At 40.3% G+C, this 17,321-nt stretch overlaps 1 protein-coding gene across 2 annotated transcripts in view; it reads right to left on the bottom strand.

Annotated features, from left to right (window-relative positions):
- Positions 1-10,210: 10,210 nt before the first annotated feature.
- The window catches only part of ttll7 (tubulin tyrosine ligase-like family, member 7), a 59,835-nt gene continuing 52,724 nt past the window's right edge, over positions 10,211-17,321 (bottom strand). Inside the window, exons 19-22 of one of the 2 annotated variants that reach the window (XM_053512610.1) lie at positions 16,989-17,149; positions 15,257-15,433; positions 14,129-14,205; positions 11,589-11,680 (exon numbers count right to left, since the gene is read on the bottom strand). In XM_053512610.1, coding sequence (XP_053368585.1) covers positions 11,664-11,680; positions 14,129-14,205; positions 15,257-15,433; positions 16,989-17,149 — 432 coding nt within the window. In that variant the 3' untranslated portion in view covers positions 11,589-11,663. Of the gene's footprint in view, positions 11,681-14,128; positions 14,206-15,256; positions 15,434-16,988; positions 17,150-17,321 lie in introns of both variants that reach the window. The other variant, XM_053512609.1, reaches the window with a different exon arrangement.

The raw sequence follows: 17,321 nt of genomic DNA on the forward strand, positions 1-17,321 counted from the left end.
AATCATTAATCTTGCTCCTGAGTGCGAGAGCAACTGCTGAAAGGGCTACGGAGAAAGATCTCTTTATTAAAATTGTTATGAGTTTAAACTACTATTATTAATATTATTATTATTATTATTACTACTACTACTACTACTACTACTACCACTACTAATACTACAATCAGATACTTTAATTCCGTTTGAAAAAACAGTATTCTTTTTCTCGAGTGTGAGAACAACTGCTAAAAGAGCCACAGTGAATTCTTTACATTATTTGTACCTTATTTGAATTCTTGATTAGATTTAAAATATTATTATTATTATTATTATTAGTAGTAGTAGTAGTAAATAGTATTATTAATATTAATAGTAGTAGTAGAATTAGTAGTAGTAGTAAGATGAGAAAGATTTTTAATAGTATAATTGTTGTTGGTGGTGGTGGTGGTAGTGATAACTATGATTACAATAACAAAAACAGCAATAATAATAATAATAAGAAGAAGAAGAAGAAGAAGAAGAAGAATATTATTATTATTATTATTATTGTCGTTGTTGTTGTTATTGTTTTCATTGTAGATGCTTTTTTTGACAGTGCTGGTTGTGGTGTTAATAATAATAATAGCAATCATAATCATAATGATGATAATAATAATAATAATAATAATAACAGTTATTATTATTATTATTATTATTATTATTATTGTCTTTTAACAAAAACAATTATGTCTCTCCCATGTCTTATGAACATAATAATACTTTCATCCAGATCACAGCTATTTAAATCATTCAGGTTAAATGAACACTTCCAGCGTACACTGATGGGCCTAATTGCCTAGTGTACCTTGGAGAACTCTTTAACACTGTAGGTATTATATTAACTCAGGTAATTCTGCTGTGTAGCAGCAGTGAAAGAGAAGCGTCTCCCTACTGCTTCAAGGCATCTCTGTAGTTTATCTAATCCTCTATCCATGCTCTGTGCACATATTTCAGAGCAATAATCCAAGAGAAATAATTTTTCCCAAAGGATTATTACTATGCAAAGGGCTTGACCTTGGAGATCTACAGCAAGAACAGAAAAAATATTAGTATTTCATACATACCTGCTCAAAAGGACAAAGCCAAAGTATGTCACTGTTTTATTTCAGATACTGGTAACTGCAATAAAGTGCAATAATTTGGTCAGGTGCATAAAAGTCGGTGTTTGTATACTGGCGTATCTAAGTCAGTAATCTTCAGTTGCCTTCATTACTCCTGGCAACTAATGAAGTTAGATCCTCCACTCCTTCACTTTATTGTATCTTCCCTTTCATGGATGTGGGGAACAGCTAAAAGGGGGAGAGTAATATTGCTCTGGCTGGGTAAATATTTCCCTTCATAATTCAAACCTTATCTCGACTCCCATAACAAAGTAATCTCTGCTCGGCAGTTCAGAAGGAAAACAGAAGGGTCCTGTCTCTGAAGTAATAAAAGCATGTTTGGTGCGGTTCGCTACATGTCACTGTTTGTCCTCTAGTATCAAATGAACAATAAAATCTTCCTAAAAAGGTTCCTAGCCGGTGCATTATCAACATTTATTATAAAGAAACATGCATGCCTGTATCCCAAAGAGTCCTTATTGGAAAGTTTTAGTCACCGTCTTTAATCTTGCGAGTTCAAGTCCAGAGTTCAGATGGTCATCATCTGAACTGGAGTTTTTTAAACCCCTGTTGGTGGCCTGCTATCCTCCAGGGCTGAAAAAGGGATTTAAGTGGAATAACAAATATCCCAGTATGGATGCCTCCACACTTCACGCCATCGTGACCCTTCTCAGGACCCTCATAGGCAAGCAGGAAGTGGGCACACGAGGAGCCGAGCCTCAGCACTCAGGTGACCAGGAAATGCCTGGCCAGTGTTTGTGACCATCTGTCCACTACGGTGGAGCTGAGTAACAGCAGAGCAGCCTGGACACATAATGAGCGCTGTGTTCAGCTCATTTACTTTGTGATTTTCTGGCAGCCGAGGCCCCGCGATTCTGTTGGAAAAGCTGTCAGATGGGATATATCAATCAGAAAAAGCAAGAGAAATATGGGAGCATGTAATTACAACCTGCTCCTTGTTATCGAATGTTAAGTTGAAAAGCGTGTTTGCTTTTAAGTGTCAGCGAAGAACAATTCCGAGGCGCTGTTTAGTGTCGGACAATAATTACTTAGCAACAAAAACGTGGGGAATATGTTGTGCTGGTTTTCATGGCACAACACTTTTTCATCCTGTAAGCAAACAGTGCCAACTGTAGCAGCACTATGCTGGCATGCCTTGGAGAGCACATAGCAGTGTATTCTGAGTTGACCTTCAGGTTTTTTTTAATTTATTTTTTATTATTTCTTTTTAGTTTGCTTTTTAGAAACTCTCAGTGCATCACGGTTGTTGACTTTTGTGGATTCACATGACGACTAGTATGAGATGATTTTAGACATCACCTGTCACTGTGTCCTCAGAGCCTATAGCCAGTGCTCACAAGAAACATCCCTGCTGTGTGCAACATCAAGCCATTTAAAGTTCTTTTGATGTCTGGATGGGAAAAGGGGGCGCCAACACTTTTATTAAACAGCATATCAGCTGCCACTCGCTTGATGGCTTGAGCAGTTTGGTGAAAACAATCCCTGTACAGGCTAGCCAGTCCTCAAAGGTTAATAAGAAGAGTAGGCGTGGATGGGACATACAGCTGGGATGTTCTCAGGTTCTCTCTGTGTTCTCTCACTATTTCTTTGCTCGGCGCTCACACCGTATTCTTTTTTATTTTCTTTCTTGTTCGCTTTGTATCGTTCCATGTCTCTGTGTGGGGTGTAGCCGCCCGTGACCCGTCCACATCCCCGTGGCTCTCTCAGCAGGACATCTCACGGTTGGACACGGCTGACCGTGTCTCCAAACACCCTGTCTGTGTGGGTTTGTTTTTACCGGACATGTGGGAGGCTGAGAATGAGTCAACTAGGGTCAAGGGAATATGAGTCAATTCTATACCAAGCCCTGGATGGCTGAACATCTGGACAAAGGCACAGCTGGATCGAATGATTTGTTTACCTTAGACCTGAATGTGTGGAATACACACCACAAGTCTTGAAAGGGATAATAGCTTGTATAGACTTTTAGCGAAATAAACCATATATATATATAACATTTTATTTATATAGTGCTTTAACAGTAAACATTGTCAGAATGAGGCTTTACAGAAAGCTTGTGTTTCTTCTACATGAAGAAGAAACTTTGAGAGGAAACAGACTAAAAAAAAAAGCATTATATTACAGGATACAGGTGTACAAGTGTAAAGACAAACAATACTGTACAATCTTTATGATCATAAACCCATGCATATGTCATTTCTGAACAGATGCAAGCATCGGTTTTCCTGAATTTCCAGCAGGTCTCCGCCGGCATTCCTGGTATTGTAATCAGGATTTTAAAATCCTCTCTCTCGTTGCCTTGATCAGACCTTGTGCTATTTTTACCAGCCCAAGAGGCTCTTGAGCTGTTTTCCTTTGATTGCAAAAGAAAACCTCCTTCTTTGTCGAACTGCATGATATCCTTGCTAAACTGCAGCCCAACCCCTTTACCCCGGCACAGTAGAAAATATCACATCCTTGCTGAAAATTATTGCTTGCTAATTAACAAACAGCTGGTATTTATTTATTTATTTACTTATTGCATGTATTAAGATCCATAAAAACGATTTCGACATGTGTTACTAACATTACTTTGTACTTTGTTTTGAAAGGCAGATTTTTTTATGACGTCTCTCTCTCTCTCTCTCTCTCTCTGGTGTCTGTTTAAATGATACTGCAGACTATTCGACTGCAAATCCCGAGACAAGGGGGCATAAAAAATGGCTGCCTGGGTGCTCGAACGAAGACAGAATCCTTTTGGTTGTGAGCCGGTGGGAGGCCACCTGACTGTCTCGGCGCTGTCGCAGCTACTGAACACTTAACCATGTGTTCTTTTCTCCCCTCCCAAGCACGTACATTATACATTCAGGAACTCTTATCATAAGAGTGTTATTTATGACTTCTTTATGCACAGGGTTCCCCCAGAGCTTTAGACTCAAACCCAGGCTTGAATTTGAGTAGCAGCAGAAGGGGATTTACTCGAAAGAAGGATGAGATCGGTTCAATCAGTGGAGGCCTTAAAAATTATTTTCTCAACTCAAACACAATCCGGTTCACCAGTGTGCTCGGGATTTTCATAGAGATGCGAAATGTAAAAAAGTTTCATTGCCAGTGTGTTGAAATGCGACTCGATTTTCCATGAAGACTCATGTTAATAAAGTAAAAAAAAAAAAAAAAGAAACTGTCAAGGTTTGTCTTTTGAGCTTCGGTATTTACCACAAGTTCACTGATCATTGTGCATTAAAAACTAAACTGTATCCAAGAGGTACTGTATGTCAACACCATATAGTATAAAAGAAAGAAATGAAAAGGAAAAGGCTGTAATAGCTTTTACTTGAGTTGCTAAACACAATTCCCATTACAAGCATCAATTTGTCTCATTACCTAGAAGAAAAGCAGCTTTAAGACATTCAGTTCTGATGCATTTACAGCTAAAGATTGCTCATTGCTTATTCAGATAAAAATAAAATGAAAATAAATATGAGTAAACGCTATTATATTTCCCTTAACACAGTATTTCTGACTAATTTAATAACTGCATTAACACACACACACACACACACACACACACTCCATTTTAACCAGACAGCAACAACTTAAAGCTGGAACTTTGCCTTAAGAGAGTCAAGAAATTAAAAAAAAAAACCTCATAAAACAAGAGAATGCCTTCGGACTGCATATTTTTTCTCGCTAATGACAGTGTTGTAAGAAATACAGGCTCTAAGAATGTTAGGAGAACATTAAGAAAGGTTGCGGGGAAAGAGCAATGTCCCCCTGTGGAAACATGAAAACATGTTTTGGAAGTTCTCTCCAGCAGGCGTAACGCTTCTCGGCATAAATCCATCAGCATCGAGCAATTCCACAGAACTTAAATATAGCCAAAGTATTATGGCGAAACCATAAGCGTAAAGGGAAGTGGCTTTTTCCTTGTTATCCACTTTAACTCATTAAATCCAGCCTTTACGGTCTAGCAAATAACCTGACATTAGCCAGGTTAATACAATGTTAACAAGCAAGCGATTTCGCTGAGCGTCTTTCATTTCCCAACGTTCAAGCCAAGAGTCTGTACACAGTCGACCTCATTTACCAGTCATTTAGTAAAATTGTGTGTAAATGTTTTCGTAGGCGAAACCGACCTAAAAAAATTTCCCATCAGATTCCCGCTAGCTAATTTTCTTCGTACTTGCTCTTGTATGTTGATAATTGACAATCAGCCATAAAGTGCAAAGTGTGTTAAGTGTGTTAGTGATGCCCACAAAACTCCAAAAGGCAAAGCTCACAAAGAGCTGAAGACGATTAAATGATCACTAGAGCGCCTCACAGACGCTGCATGCATTAAATCCTGTAACGCACCTCAGTCATGGTGCACAAATGAACTCTGCCTACTTTTTCCATAATTGAACAGCTAGTCTTATTTGTCTTTAATTTACCGATTTCTACTGCATTGCTCATGCTCGAGTCATTAACACGAAATGACTGCTTCATAACCGTTTTGCAATTTAAATAAATGAGCTTTTCAAACTTGAAAATATAATCTGTATACAAAATTGCAGTTGTATAAAAACTGCCTTTATACGATTAGATGATTTCGAAGGCTATTATCAAGGTTCAGGTTTGTGAGTCGTGAGTCTACACACACACACACACACACACACAAAAATAAAATAAAATTGTCCCTTAAACCAAACAGGATTCCCATGAACACAGCATTCTTATGTAAATGCTCCTACGGACAATTTACACATTAATTAATTCATATGCAGTTTGATGAATGAATCCCAGTAAAAAAAAGAAAGAAGAGAAACAACTTCTGACCAGCAAATAATCTTTTTTTCCTTTTTTAAATTGACGTTGAAAATCCTTCCAAGGTCGTCACTGCTTGTGCAAAATTTTAGTCGATTGCATGAAGGTAGAAAGGAAATAAGAGGTCTGGTGGCACGTACAGTGAATATGGCTCCATCCTCCACGGGCAGCTATCCCCAGAATGATTCCATTAAAATCCTTTTGCCTCTGACTCATCAAATGGCGAAGGATGACAGAGGGCTATATTTGTACTACCGAAGAGCTATTTTTACCAAACTGATTTCATGCTGGACCACTGCACTGCCCATGTCATCAAAAATTTCTGGATCTCTTGGCCTCAACAGAACATTAATGTTGCCTACTCAGGGTAAGAATTTAACTTGGGGGCAGTGGTACTGTAGCTCAGATGGCTAAGGCGGAATTACTGATCATAAGGTCGGCGTTTCAAACCCCAGCTCCACCAGATTGCCATTGTTGGGCCCTTGAGCAAGGCCCTTAACCCTATCTGCTCCAGGGGAGCTGTATCATGGCTGACCCTGTGCTCTCACTCCAGTTATGCTGGGATTTTGGAAAAAAGAATTTCACTACGCGGTACTGTATATGTGACAAATAAAAGCTTTGTTATACTGCCTTATACTGTATGAGAGCACATACTACTGTATGTAAACAGAAGGTGAATGTTGATATGATATTTGCCAAAACCTTAAAAAGAAAAGAAATATATAATTAAATACAATTTGGTTAAAAACCCTGCAATATGAGCTGATTTTTAGTTATTAGGCTGTGAATACATTAGACAGAAAAAAAAAAAAACCTCAGTGTGGACCTGCTGGTCAACAGCCCTCTGCTCTAAAGTGGAATGAGATCACAAACCCACCTGTTGAACTAAATCAGCTTCCCAAAGTCCCGAATCTCCGTTTGGCACTTTTGAACCAGAGCCCAAAAAGCTTCAAATCTTCAGGCTCTGAGCAGAGCTTAACCTAATTTTTGACTTCCAGTGGTGACTGGCCAGATTTACTGATTGGCATGAGGTCCAAAAGACAGCTGTAAAAGTGGTAAGCACCGAAGAGTGAACTCATTTGAAACGGAAAGAATAAATATTAGAAAGTCATACTGATTGAAGACTGTAAGTAATAGCTTTATCTGGGTCAGGGTCACAGTGGATCCAGGGAACACTAGAAATGAGGCAAGAACAAACCCTAGATTGGATGTCAGTCCATCATAGAACATCATGGACAATCATGCACATATAGGGTCAATTCACTCAGCCATTGCACCTACCTACTGTATATGTTTCTGGAAAGAAGGAGAAAACTGGAGAACGCAGAGGGAACCCACAAAAATGGCACAGACCTTTATTATAATTTTTATTATTATTATTATTATTATTATTATTAGAACATGGCTTAAAGCTTTCTCATTTTTGATGAAGACAGATCAGAGGCAAAAAAAAATACTACCCGAGGGATATCAGTTGAGTTAAAAGGGCAAACATAAAATCTGATGAAATCCAGGAGAGTAAACAGTAACATTGTGGAGAGAAATGATGGTGGGAGGGGTGGGATTTTTGGATTGTTAAGAGCTCTTTACTTCCTAAAGTACTGAAAATCCTCTGTTGTAAGGATCAACATGCAACCTTTAAGGGGTTCCCTAGTGGGAAGATGGAAACCTTTTTTTCCCTAAGAGAGCTTATTTGAATAAGAACGCTCAAGATCATTTTTGAGCTGTTTCATATTCATTGGAACAACAGAACCATTTTAAAATACATCATTTTTAACCTACAGTAGGAAAAATACTATGATTCTGATTCACAACGTCTGACCTGAGGTTATTTTGCGAGGATATATTTGGCCTTTCAGTCATGTGAAAGTGTCAGACATGAGAGAAAAATGTACAAAGGCGGAACTGAGGTCTAAGGTTTAAACCCTGGTTATATACTGTTTATTTATACTTCACACTGACCTTCTGCTGCCCTTCTTAAGATTCTATCCAGCATTTCTGAAATTTTAGAGAGAACTCTGACAGGCCATATCGCGTACCGTTAGGTGAACAGAAGGAAGCAGGCCAGGTCACTGTAAATAAGCATGAATTCAAAAAATAAATAAAATAAAAAGTATACTGTGGCTTTGAAAGCAAGGTGAAAAGCATCTGGACTTGAGTTCCATTACCATGATCAGTATAAAACCAGGAAACTAACGAAGGTCTTGTTTCTTCACAGCTTTCTTGTTGACACTGACTTGACATGAAAATGTTCAGAGTAAATACCATGCTTTGTTAAATGTTAATTACAACCATATCAAAATGGTTATTCAGCAGATAATCACACGGATCAAGTTGAAATTGAGAAGAACCAAAAATAATGAACGAAGCGAGACTCCGGTAACATTTAATAGGCTGGCAGGACTGTTTGTGCCACTTAAATAATTAAGTACTCCAGCTCGCCAGGTCTCTGGAGGTTAACTAATGAGTGGGAGGCAGGACCATCCTCTCACTGAGGCTATCTGTAATCTTTAGATCAATACATTCACAGGGGTCAACATCAGGAAACTGTCGTTAAAGTCTTGGGATAGCTTGACAGCATAAAGAATGAGAAACTGGAGGGCAAAAGTTGGAGCATTTTGTCAATGGATCAATCCGTTTCCATTTGGTTAAGCGTCCCTCAAGATGATTCTTAAGCCAAAGGTAACCATGCAGAATTAAACCCCGGGAAAAACAGCCAGCACTTCTAATTAGCCAAATTCAGTGAAGGTAAGCCTCGAGTTCACTGGCATGCAGCGTCAAGGTGGAAGAGTGGAGTGCTAGAATCTGTCTGGTGTCTAAGCGAGCAGACAGCTGTTAGTTCCCTGAGTTCTGCAGTAGACTAATGGGCAGAGCAGCTCTGTCTCATGTCTCTGAGCCTGGCTGGAGGGGATATATTGATAATCTCCACAAGAATGTCTCAATCCCCACAAGAACTCCCAGACCAGACCAGTCCCCAGGGAACAGTTGGTACTGTCATACAATTGAGAAAGAGCAGTGGGGCTCCTTCCTGCCTTTTGAAGCACCCTGAGTGGTAGCAAGGAAGAGGAAGAGAGTGATCCCTCTCTGAAGATATCCGAGCCCCATCTGCGTCAGAAGTGGTAATTTGGCCTCGACAAGAAACTTGTGAATTTGTGATTGTTCCTGGTTCAGGGCACACTGGCAAGCTCGATCTTTAAGCTATTACTTTTATTGAAGGTGCAATACATGAGGGTAGCTATATCTGTAGATCTATTATCTCTTTGGGGCAGACACTTGATTTCTACGCTGTCTGTCATCCTGCTTCTGGAACAAAGACCTCAGGGCTCTTCGTAAGAGAGACCCAGGACTTAGAGTCCAGTCATGAGAGGGAATATTACAGTATAACGCAGGGTAAATACAGTACACGTTCACTTATAATATGTATTCAGAAGGTATCTGCCATTGAGGGTGGTGGCAAGTGACATTTCATAAGAATGTGAAGTCATGTACATCTCAGGAAACCCGGGCTTGGTTATGTTCCATAGTCCGGAGGCTTGTTCGTAAACTTTTAAACATTCTTGAGAGTCGTCTTTAAATAAGACAGAGACTGCATCTTCTTAAATCGACCAGAGGATGTCTTATTTTGATGAGTCATGATTAAAGCCCCTTGATTTCTGTCCTTTTGATATGCAGGATTAAAACAAATGGGTTTTTTGATTGCATTCACCAAGACGTGATCACAGTCAGACAGAGTCTGATACCCATGGTATTAATGAAACCTGTAAGTGGGTCATCGGCACGAACCTACATAGAGTCCACACTCCACTGCAGGTGAAACTAGCTCGGTTCCCACTGGCTGACCATGCTGGGTGACAAGGATTTAACACCAGAGGGCAGGGGAATAGTCTTCAAGTTTCTGAGTCAGTTGCTTAAAAAGCGCAGCTATTGTTCACGGAAGAATTTCAAGGTCATGACTCTACAGCACCACACTTGGCAGAAAGGAGGAGGGAGGGATGTAGGGGGAGGAAAGGCAGAGACAAAAAAAAGATGGCTGGCAGCCTGAAATTGAGTGAGCTAGTGTAAATAAGGGATAGGATCACATCTATTCCCTTGGCCTTGAGTCGGGACATGACATGACAAGGTTAGAAAGGTTGCTCTTCCGAGTTTCACATGAGACAGGGTGGATTGATACAGTAGTGGAGTGTCAGTTTTGTGCAGGCTGACGAGTGTGTGCATGCTTGTTTAGATATTCTCAAGATCTCTTGAGTTACAACAACATTAGAAGGAAAGAAAAGGCAAAGACAAAGATGTCAGAGACAGCTTAATGATAAATACAGCTCAAACCACCAGTCTTTTATTGCTGTTAAACTTAAAAATCATTATCTAGAATGAGCATGAATGAAATCCAGGCATAGTGAAATGACAGGGAAAGGAGAAAAAAAATATATATAGCATATAGGTTTCTTAGCTTAAAGTTATCGCCATACTCGTTACAAAAGGACTGCTGAAGGGCATAACCAAACAAACAAACAAAAAAAAAGAAAGGAAGGAAGGAAGGAAAAAATCCTGCATTAGCATTTTTACGGAATACAACCTACCTGAAAATTAGCTACCAGGAGCTTTTTCAAATTGAAATTCTAACACTACCTACTGTCATACAGAGCATTCTAATTACTCACTAACCTCAATTTAGAAGCCATTAACACATTCCTGGTTGTGCTTAGCCTTGGCACGCCACAATCTGCACTGGCACTTGCATACAGGCTGAGAAAATATCGACATAGCTGCTAAAACACAAACATGGCATCTACAGTACTTTAAAACTTATTCTCATACCTTTTAAATATCACCACCAACAACAAAAAAAAAAAAACGCTAACATACATAAAATTTAGATTAAATGAAAATATTAAAAAAAAACTTAAGTTAGTAGTGCATGTGACTTAAAACATTTAAAATAAAATAAATAGTATAAATAAATTCAAGTATTTCTGATGTGCAATGAAAAACACACAAGTTTAAAGAACTATGTATACGCATATGCAAGAGATCAGTACTGGCTGCAGCACTGCATGAATGTAACTCTCTTCTGAGAGGCATGCTTTCAGGAGACCTTCGTTAATTCTGGCTCTTGAATATAAGCAGTTGGGCAGAACCCTTCTGTACACCCTCCTACACCTAAATTCCTCTTACTACTACATACTGTGGCAAAATGTAATAAAATCATTTAAGAAAAACAGCACCAGCCTTTGGCAAACATTGCAAGCAGCGAAAAAAGGAAAAACAGAATTGAATGTTATCTTTCTTCGACGACGAGCATACAAACAAATCCCATTCCGTAAAACTTCATTGAAACATTCACTGTTATTGACAGAATAGTTTTGCAAGTCTTGGGACACAAAATCCATAATTGTGGATAATAAAGGAATTAACTGTCTGTACAGTAGACCCCCTTTTTTTTTTTTAATACAGGAGATCCGTGGACACAAGCCGAACTCAAGAAAGGACCCGCCTAATTGTCTGCCTCTGATGCGGCGATGACTACATCTAAAAAAGCAAACTGGCAAGATCCATTTTCACATGCTTCCAGAGTTAGTGTGTCCCCAAGGGGGTTAGCAGAGGGATCCGTGCCCCTTTCCCTCCTCATGAGGCGACGAGCGTCCATGGTGGATTAGAAGTGGCCCATGCGGGTAGTGAAAAGACTCCGAGAGGCCACGTTCCGGCTCGAGCTGGAGGAAGGCCACTTGATGACGAACTGGGAGGTTACTGGCACCAGATACCTACGCACACAGAAATGGGGGAAAAAAGACACAGGGGATGGACAGGAGATGTGAAAAACGGATTAGAGTTGCCAAAGGTCACATGAGAAGATCAGGCCGTGTTAGCAACCTGACAACATAAAGCAAACCCCATCCCCATCCCCCCCCCCCACCTTCTTGGCTCAATACTGTCCAACACAGGCTCCAACCTTTCTGTTTTCCCCTGATCCCGTCTTGTAAATGCCGTCTGTTTTTAACGATGAGTGACATTTTGCATCTTCACTCGGGCAGCCGAACAAGCCTGGTGTTAATAGACTGGCAGAGGACACTGTTTAACATCAGCGCTGTTTAAATCCACCTAACAGGAGAAGGATGTCCGAAAGTGGATCCTGGCTAAGATAATTAGGGTCTGAAATGAGACGTGGAGGTGAACCAATTGAGGCAGGATATGACCCACATAGGAGAGCTGTTCAGATCTCATCACAGAGTGTTAATGAGGCCATGTACATTGTTTCTTCATTAAAAGGCCGTGAAAGCTAACACAATACTTTATTGTGGCTCTAACCGAATGACCTACACCTGGTTAGTGCAAGATGACAATTAAAAAAAATAAACAGTAAAAGTAACTGTAAAATAACCACTGGGCTTGTCACTGTAACACGGTACTTGTGACAGTCTTCCTTGTATAATATCCCCAGGACAAATTAGCCATGCTGCTTCTTCTAAGTATACTAAAAAAGATTTGCTCTGAGGGCTTCTGCTGCATTGCCGTCATACCCAGGAGACTTGTGAAAAGTCAAATTAACTTCATTTAGTTCAAGAAGAATGCCCTTGAAACTGCTCAAGAGTACTGCTAGTGCTTGTCAAGCAGATATTTTAGAATGTAGATTAACTACTGTACATCCAACCCGTTCACCATAGTGCAGTAATGAAAGGAGGGAAAAACACATTATTCCATCAGGAGGAATGCTCAAGTATTAACATATACCACATAAATAACATTAATATCTCAGGATATGAACAGTTATATCAAACGATGACTTTGATTAGACCAATCGATGAGCATATAGTCATTTAAAATATGTTAGTTATCTAAAAAAAAATCAAAATGATTTTAGATTCACATTCATCACACAAGCTCACATGATTCCAAAGGGTGCACAAACATCTTCCTAGCCAAAGGTGCCATGCCTATATATACGTCTCTGACAACGGTGTCTGTTTAAGGATGCATGTAAAGGGGCGCCGTGACTCAGAGACCAATCAGGCTGCCGGCAATATTTAATTGGACCTCTTTAATGCTTCCTCCAGGTCCTTGGCTTTTGATCACGGAGTAGTTCTTAGGAAAACCTGCCAGCAGAAAGCCCCCTGAGAGCCAGCAGCTGTCTAACTGTATTTTATTTAATTCTTTTTTTTTTCTTTTTCGAAGAATATGTGGATCTTCCTAATTATACACAATGATTTGGGGATCTGCATGTATTTCCAGTCAGTTTGCATGTTTAAAGTATATGTTCAACAGTCCTGTCACACTGGGCTGCAGAAATTATTATTATTTTTGGTGGGGAAGGAATAAATTTGACTTTAAATATTATAATTTGATGATATGTGTATACATACATACACACAGCATATGATGTATGATACATATCAAATACTACTTTGTTCATTAACAAAGTAGCAAAAGTCCAGCATATGCTTAAAATATGTTTGTTCATTTTTTTCGTCTTTTTAATCTATGAATTTGGGGTTTTAAAAAAATGACCATAAAACCCCTCTTAATTTTAAACGGTTACATTTGTCTTTTGTAAAATGAAAATCACTATAAATAACTGACATGTTTTGCAGCCTGCATCCTTTTAGAAATGCACTTGAGAATCTGTCTGTGCCACCCTGATCGCTCTGGACCCCGTGTCTCTCCACTGGCCAAGACTGGCAAGAGGAGGCAGATGTAGGACAGGCAGCGTATGGGTGCAGGTAGGGGGGCAACGCACATGCCAGAGAGGAGGATGAGTGGCTGTTGGAAGGAGGGGGGTCACCAGCAATATGGTGCCATGCCCCTACTCAGACATCATTTTCCTAACGAGGCAAAGCATATGCCGGCTAAGTGAAAAGTCTAATCTGTCATCCCCCTGCTCCGTTCTGCCACTGAGCCGTCAATGAGGCATGTCCTGGGAAAGATATGGAAGTGCGCGTCATGCACCATGCAGTGAAACTGTTGCGATTCGCTGTGACGAATGAGCGGGTGCTTGTTGCCATGGTAAGTGGAGAGGATGGAGGAATGGCTGGCTTGCTTTCTTAGGAAAACTTTTTTATTTTTTATTTTAGTCAGCGTCAGCCCCTCTCCAAGATGCCATGTTCGGAGACAAGCGAGCAATAGTGGCAAACAGGTGCATGAGGGTGGGTGGGTACAGTCTGGACAGACTGGAGACATGAAGGGAGGGGTTGATCCAAAATCAAGAGTAGTAAGACCTGCGTCAAGGAGTGAGAGGGTAGAAGAGGAAGGGGTCGAGCCACGAGACGAGACTGGTCCGGCACCCAAGGGCGAGCTTCACCACAGTCCGCAAGTCAAGAGCAAAAAGACAGGGTCATAGCTTTAATGTGGGAGGAGAAAATGAAGGAGGACATGCGCATACACAGCTTTCATTTATTTCGGTAATAGTTTTCCGTGAATAATAGTCACAGCATAACTCAAATGTTGGAACGAACACAAAAAGAAACTCTAATAAACCTTTGTAGTGAAACTAATCAGGTGTCTTTGAATAAGGATATCACCAAATCAGTACTGGACTTGGACACCCCTGGATTTGGGGGGAAAAAAATAGCAGGTTTGATTGAGTTAAATATCCATGTGCATAGCTACAGTATACTGAACATACTGTTTCACTGAACCAGGTCTTATTATATACACTTCCCATGCTTTATGTACAATACAATTTTTATTAAAAAGGAATAGTATGGGCAGGACCTTGGAATAGACTCGAGTCATGTACAGTGTACCAAATATACAGCTTTAAATATACATGTAGCTAAAGTACGTCATTTTCACATTGAAAATACTGAAAGAAATCCAGGCTTCATGTGGATTCCACCTTAAACCTGTATTTACAGGAATTACACAGCTGTTAGGAAAATGCTGAGCGTACATGCAATTAATTGACTTACTTAATTAGAATAGGAGCAATTAAATGACAGTCTTTAAATTAAATTATAGTCTTACCCCTTAAGCAACAACAACACGCCATACTGTATATTACAACCAAATTCCTGTTGGTATATACAGTATAAGCTCAAAATCTATGGCATTCTCCGTAGTTACAGATTGCAGGAAGCAGCCTGTGCTCAAGCTCTTAAGATTACTTCGCTCTGGCTCATCTCTTTTATAATTGAATTAGCTGCGCCTCAGGGGGCCTACTAAGTTAAGTGATAATCTGAGGGTCATCCTTTCCTGCTTGCAGCTTTCCCCACCGCAGCTGAAAAGTCAGATATGCCCCTTCCCAGACATCTCCCCCTTAACTTTGCTACACAGGGGACCAAGGGTGAACAGATGTAAAAAAAAAAAGTGTTGAGGAAAGAGAAAGTCTGCGGCGAGGCGTTTACCTGGGGTCATCCCACTCCGGGTTCAGGCCAGTCAGCGACCCGCGCGACTCCACGACGAACTTGTAAACCACGAGCAGGCAGTCACGGCACAGCTGCACCAAGCGCTGGCAGCACTGCAGCTCCTGTGGTGTCACCACCTCGCTGCTCTTGCTGAAGATACTCTCCCACGATGACCTGCTGTAGGGTCCAAGCATATATGAGCGGAAAAGAAAGATCTTAATACAAAAAAAAAAAAAACTTGCCGAAAAGAATTCAATAAACACCGCAGGACTTCTGTCTAACCAGATGCTTTGATGAATGAGTGTTAAAAAAAAAAAATCAGTCGAGTCTGGTCCTCAGCGTGGGCTGAATAAAAAAGAAAAATATTGAGCTAAAATAATGTCTTTTTCTTTTCAAAGTCATTGGACGGCAGCAGTGATTGTGTTTGATTGTAGAGATGAAGGAATATAATGGCTGGGGATCTGAGAGTACGTTACAGGCGAGGAGGCCTTCACAATGCTCCCCTGCTGGGCTTTCCTCTGAGCTCTAGCTGCCCACAGACCTCCTTCATGCACCGGGCCCTGATTAAATGGCAGCAGCATGGGGTGCTTAGCACCATCACTAATCCCCTAGTGCCATGCACACTCTCATTAAGTTAAAACAAACCTGGGTGGTTACATATCTCTATATCTGTCAATTAGACGTGCAAGTGGGTTGTTGAGAAACCTTGTAGACGCACTGCACTACCCACACAAGAAATGAATAGACGGATACGTTGGGGATTTTACATATTTCTTTGATGTCCTTACGGTCAGGAAAAAAAAAATTACTGTGTAGGTGGCAATCAACAGAAATGCGATAAAAATAAATAAATAAATAAATAAATAAAAAACACCGAACAGGACATCGAATCTTGCTGGCCAGAAGAAATGACAAGTGAAGATCCTTTTACCCTCATTAACTTACAGTTTCATTATAGACATATGCATTCACCGGAGCACCAGTACACCTGCTTATTCATGCAATTACCTGACTAGCCAATCATGCAATTACATAACATCATGCAGATACAGATCAAGAGCTTCAGGTTCACTAAAACTGAACATTTCTCTGGTCTGTAAGATTCCTGGCTGTAAGCAGTAGTACCTGATGTGGACTCTGTGCTGTTGTAGTCCAGTTGTCTCAGGGTTTGACCTGCATTTCTGCCCCATTTGATGTTAAGAGTGGTTACTTGAGTTGCAATTGCCTTTCTGTATTCTCGAAACAGTCTGGCCATTCTCCTCTGACCTCTCACGTTAATAACGTGTTGCTGCCCACAGAACTGCCGCTTGTTTATTGCACCATTCTGTGTAAACTTTAGAGTCTGTTGTGTGTGAAAACCCCGGGAGATTGGCGGGTTCTGAAATACTCCAACCAACCAGCCTGGCAACAACAACCGTGCCACAGTCACTGAAAGCACATTTTCTCCACCTTGATGTTTAATGTGCAATTATCTGAAACATGTATTTGCATGAGATTTGTTTTTCTTTGTGTGAATTTAATGAATATGAAATGTATGTACAAATCTTCCTATTAAAGCTGTCGATATGTGTATGTTACCTTTATTAACTCGGTGGAAAAGGCTTTAACAATTCCTTCATTATTAACCAATATCACTTCATCTGATTTACTAACGTCGACCATGAAAATAAAGTGTATTTCGTCACCTTCCTTTTTTATGGATTTATTATCTGTATTATTACGAGCTTCTTACCCAGAGCTGCAGAAACAGTTCCACAGGCCTTGACCATGGCTCCAGAGCAGGCGACTGAAGACACGGTTAAAAAGGCGGTAGAGACGTAAACTTTCGATGTCAGGCTCCCTCCAGATCCGCTGGAGCAACGATCGGACGTTGGTGCGGACAATGTCCAAGACCTTTATGGGTGAAGCATATGAATGAGCACAAATGTATGGCACTACAGAATCAAAGCAGGTCTTTTTCTATAGTCTACTTTTCTATAGTCACAATCAAAAAGACTGAAGCATGCAGGCATTGGTGCAGGTCTAATCAATTGAGGAGGTCTGTACTGAGGAGTAGAGAGAAGGA

Source organism: Clarias gariepinus, chromosome 15 (genome assembly GCF_024256425.1).
Source record: "Clarias gariepinus isolate MV-2021 ecotype Netherlands chromosome 15, CGAR_prim_01v2, whole genome shotgun sequence".
Taxonomy (NCBI): Eukaryota; Metazoa; Chordata; class Actinopteri; order Siluriformes; family Clariidae; genus Clarias; species Clarias gariepinus.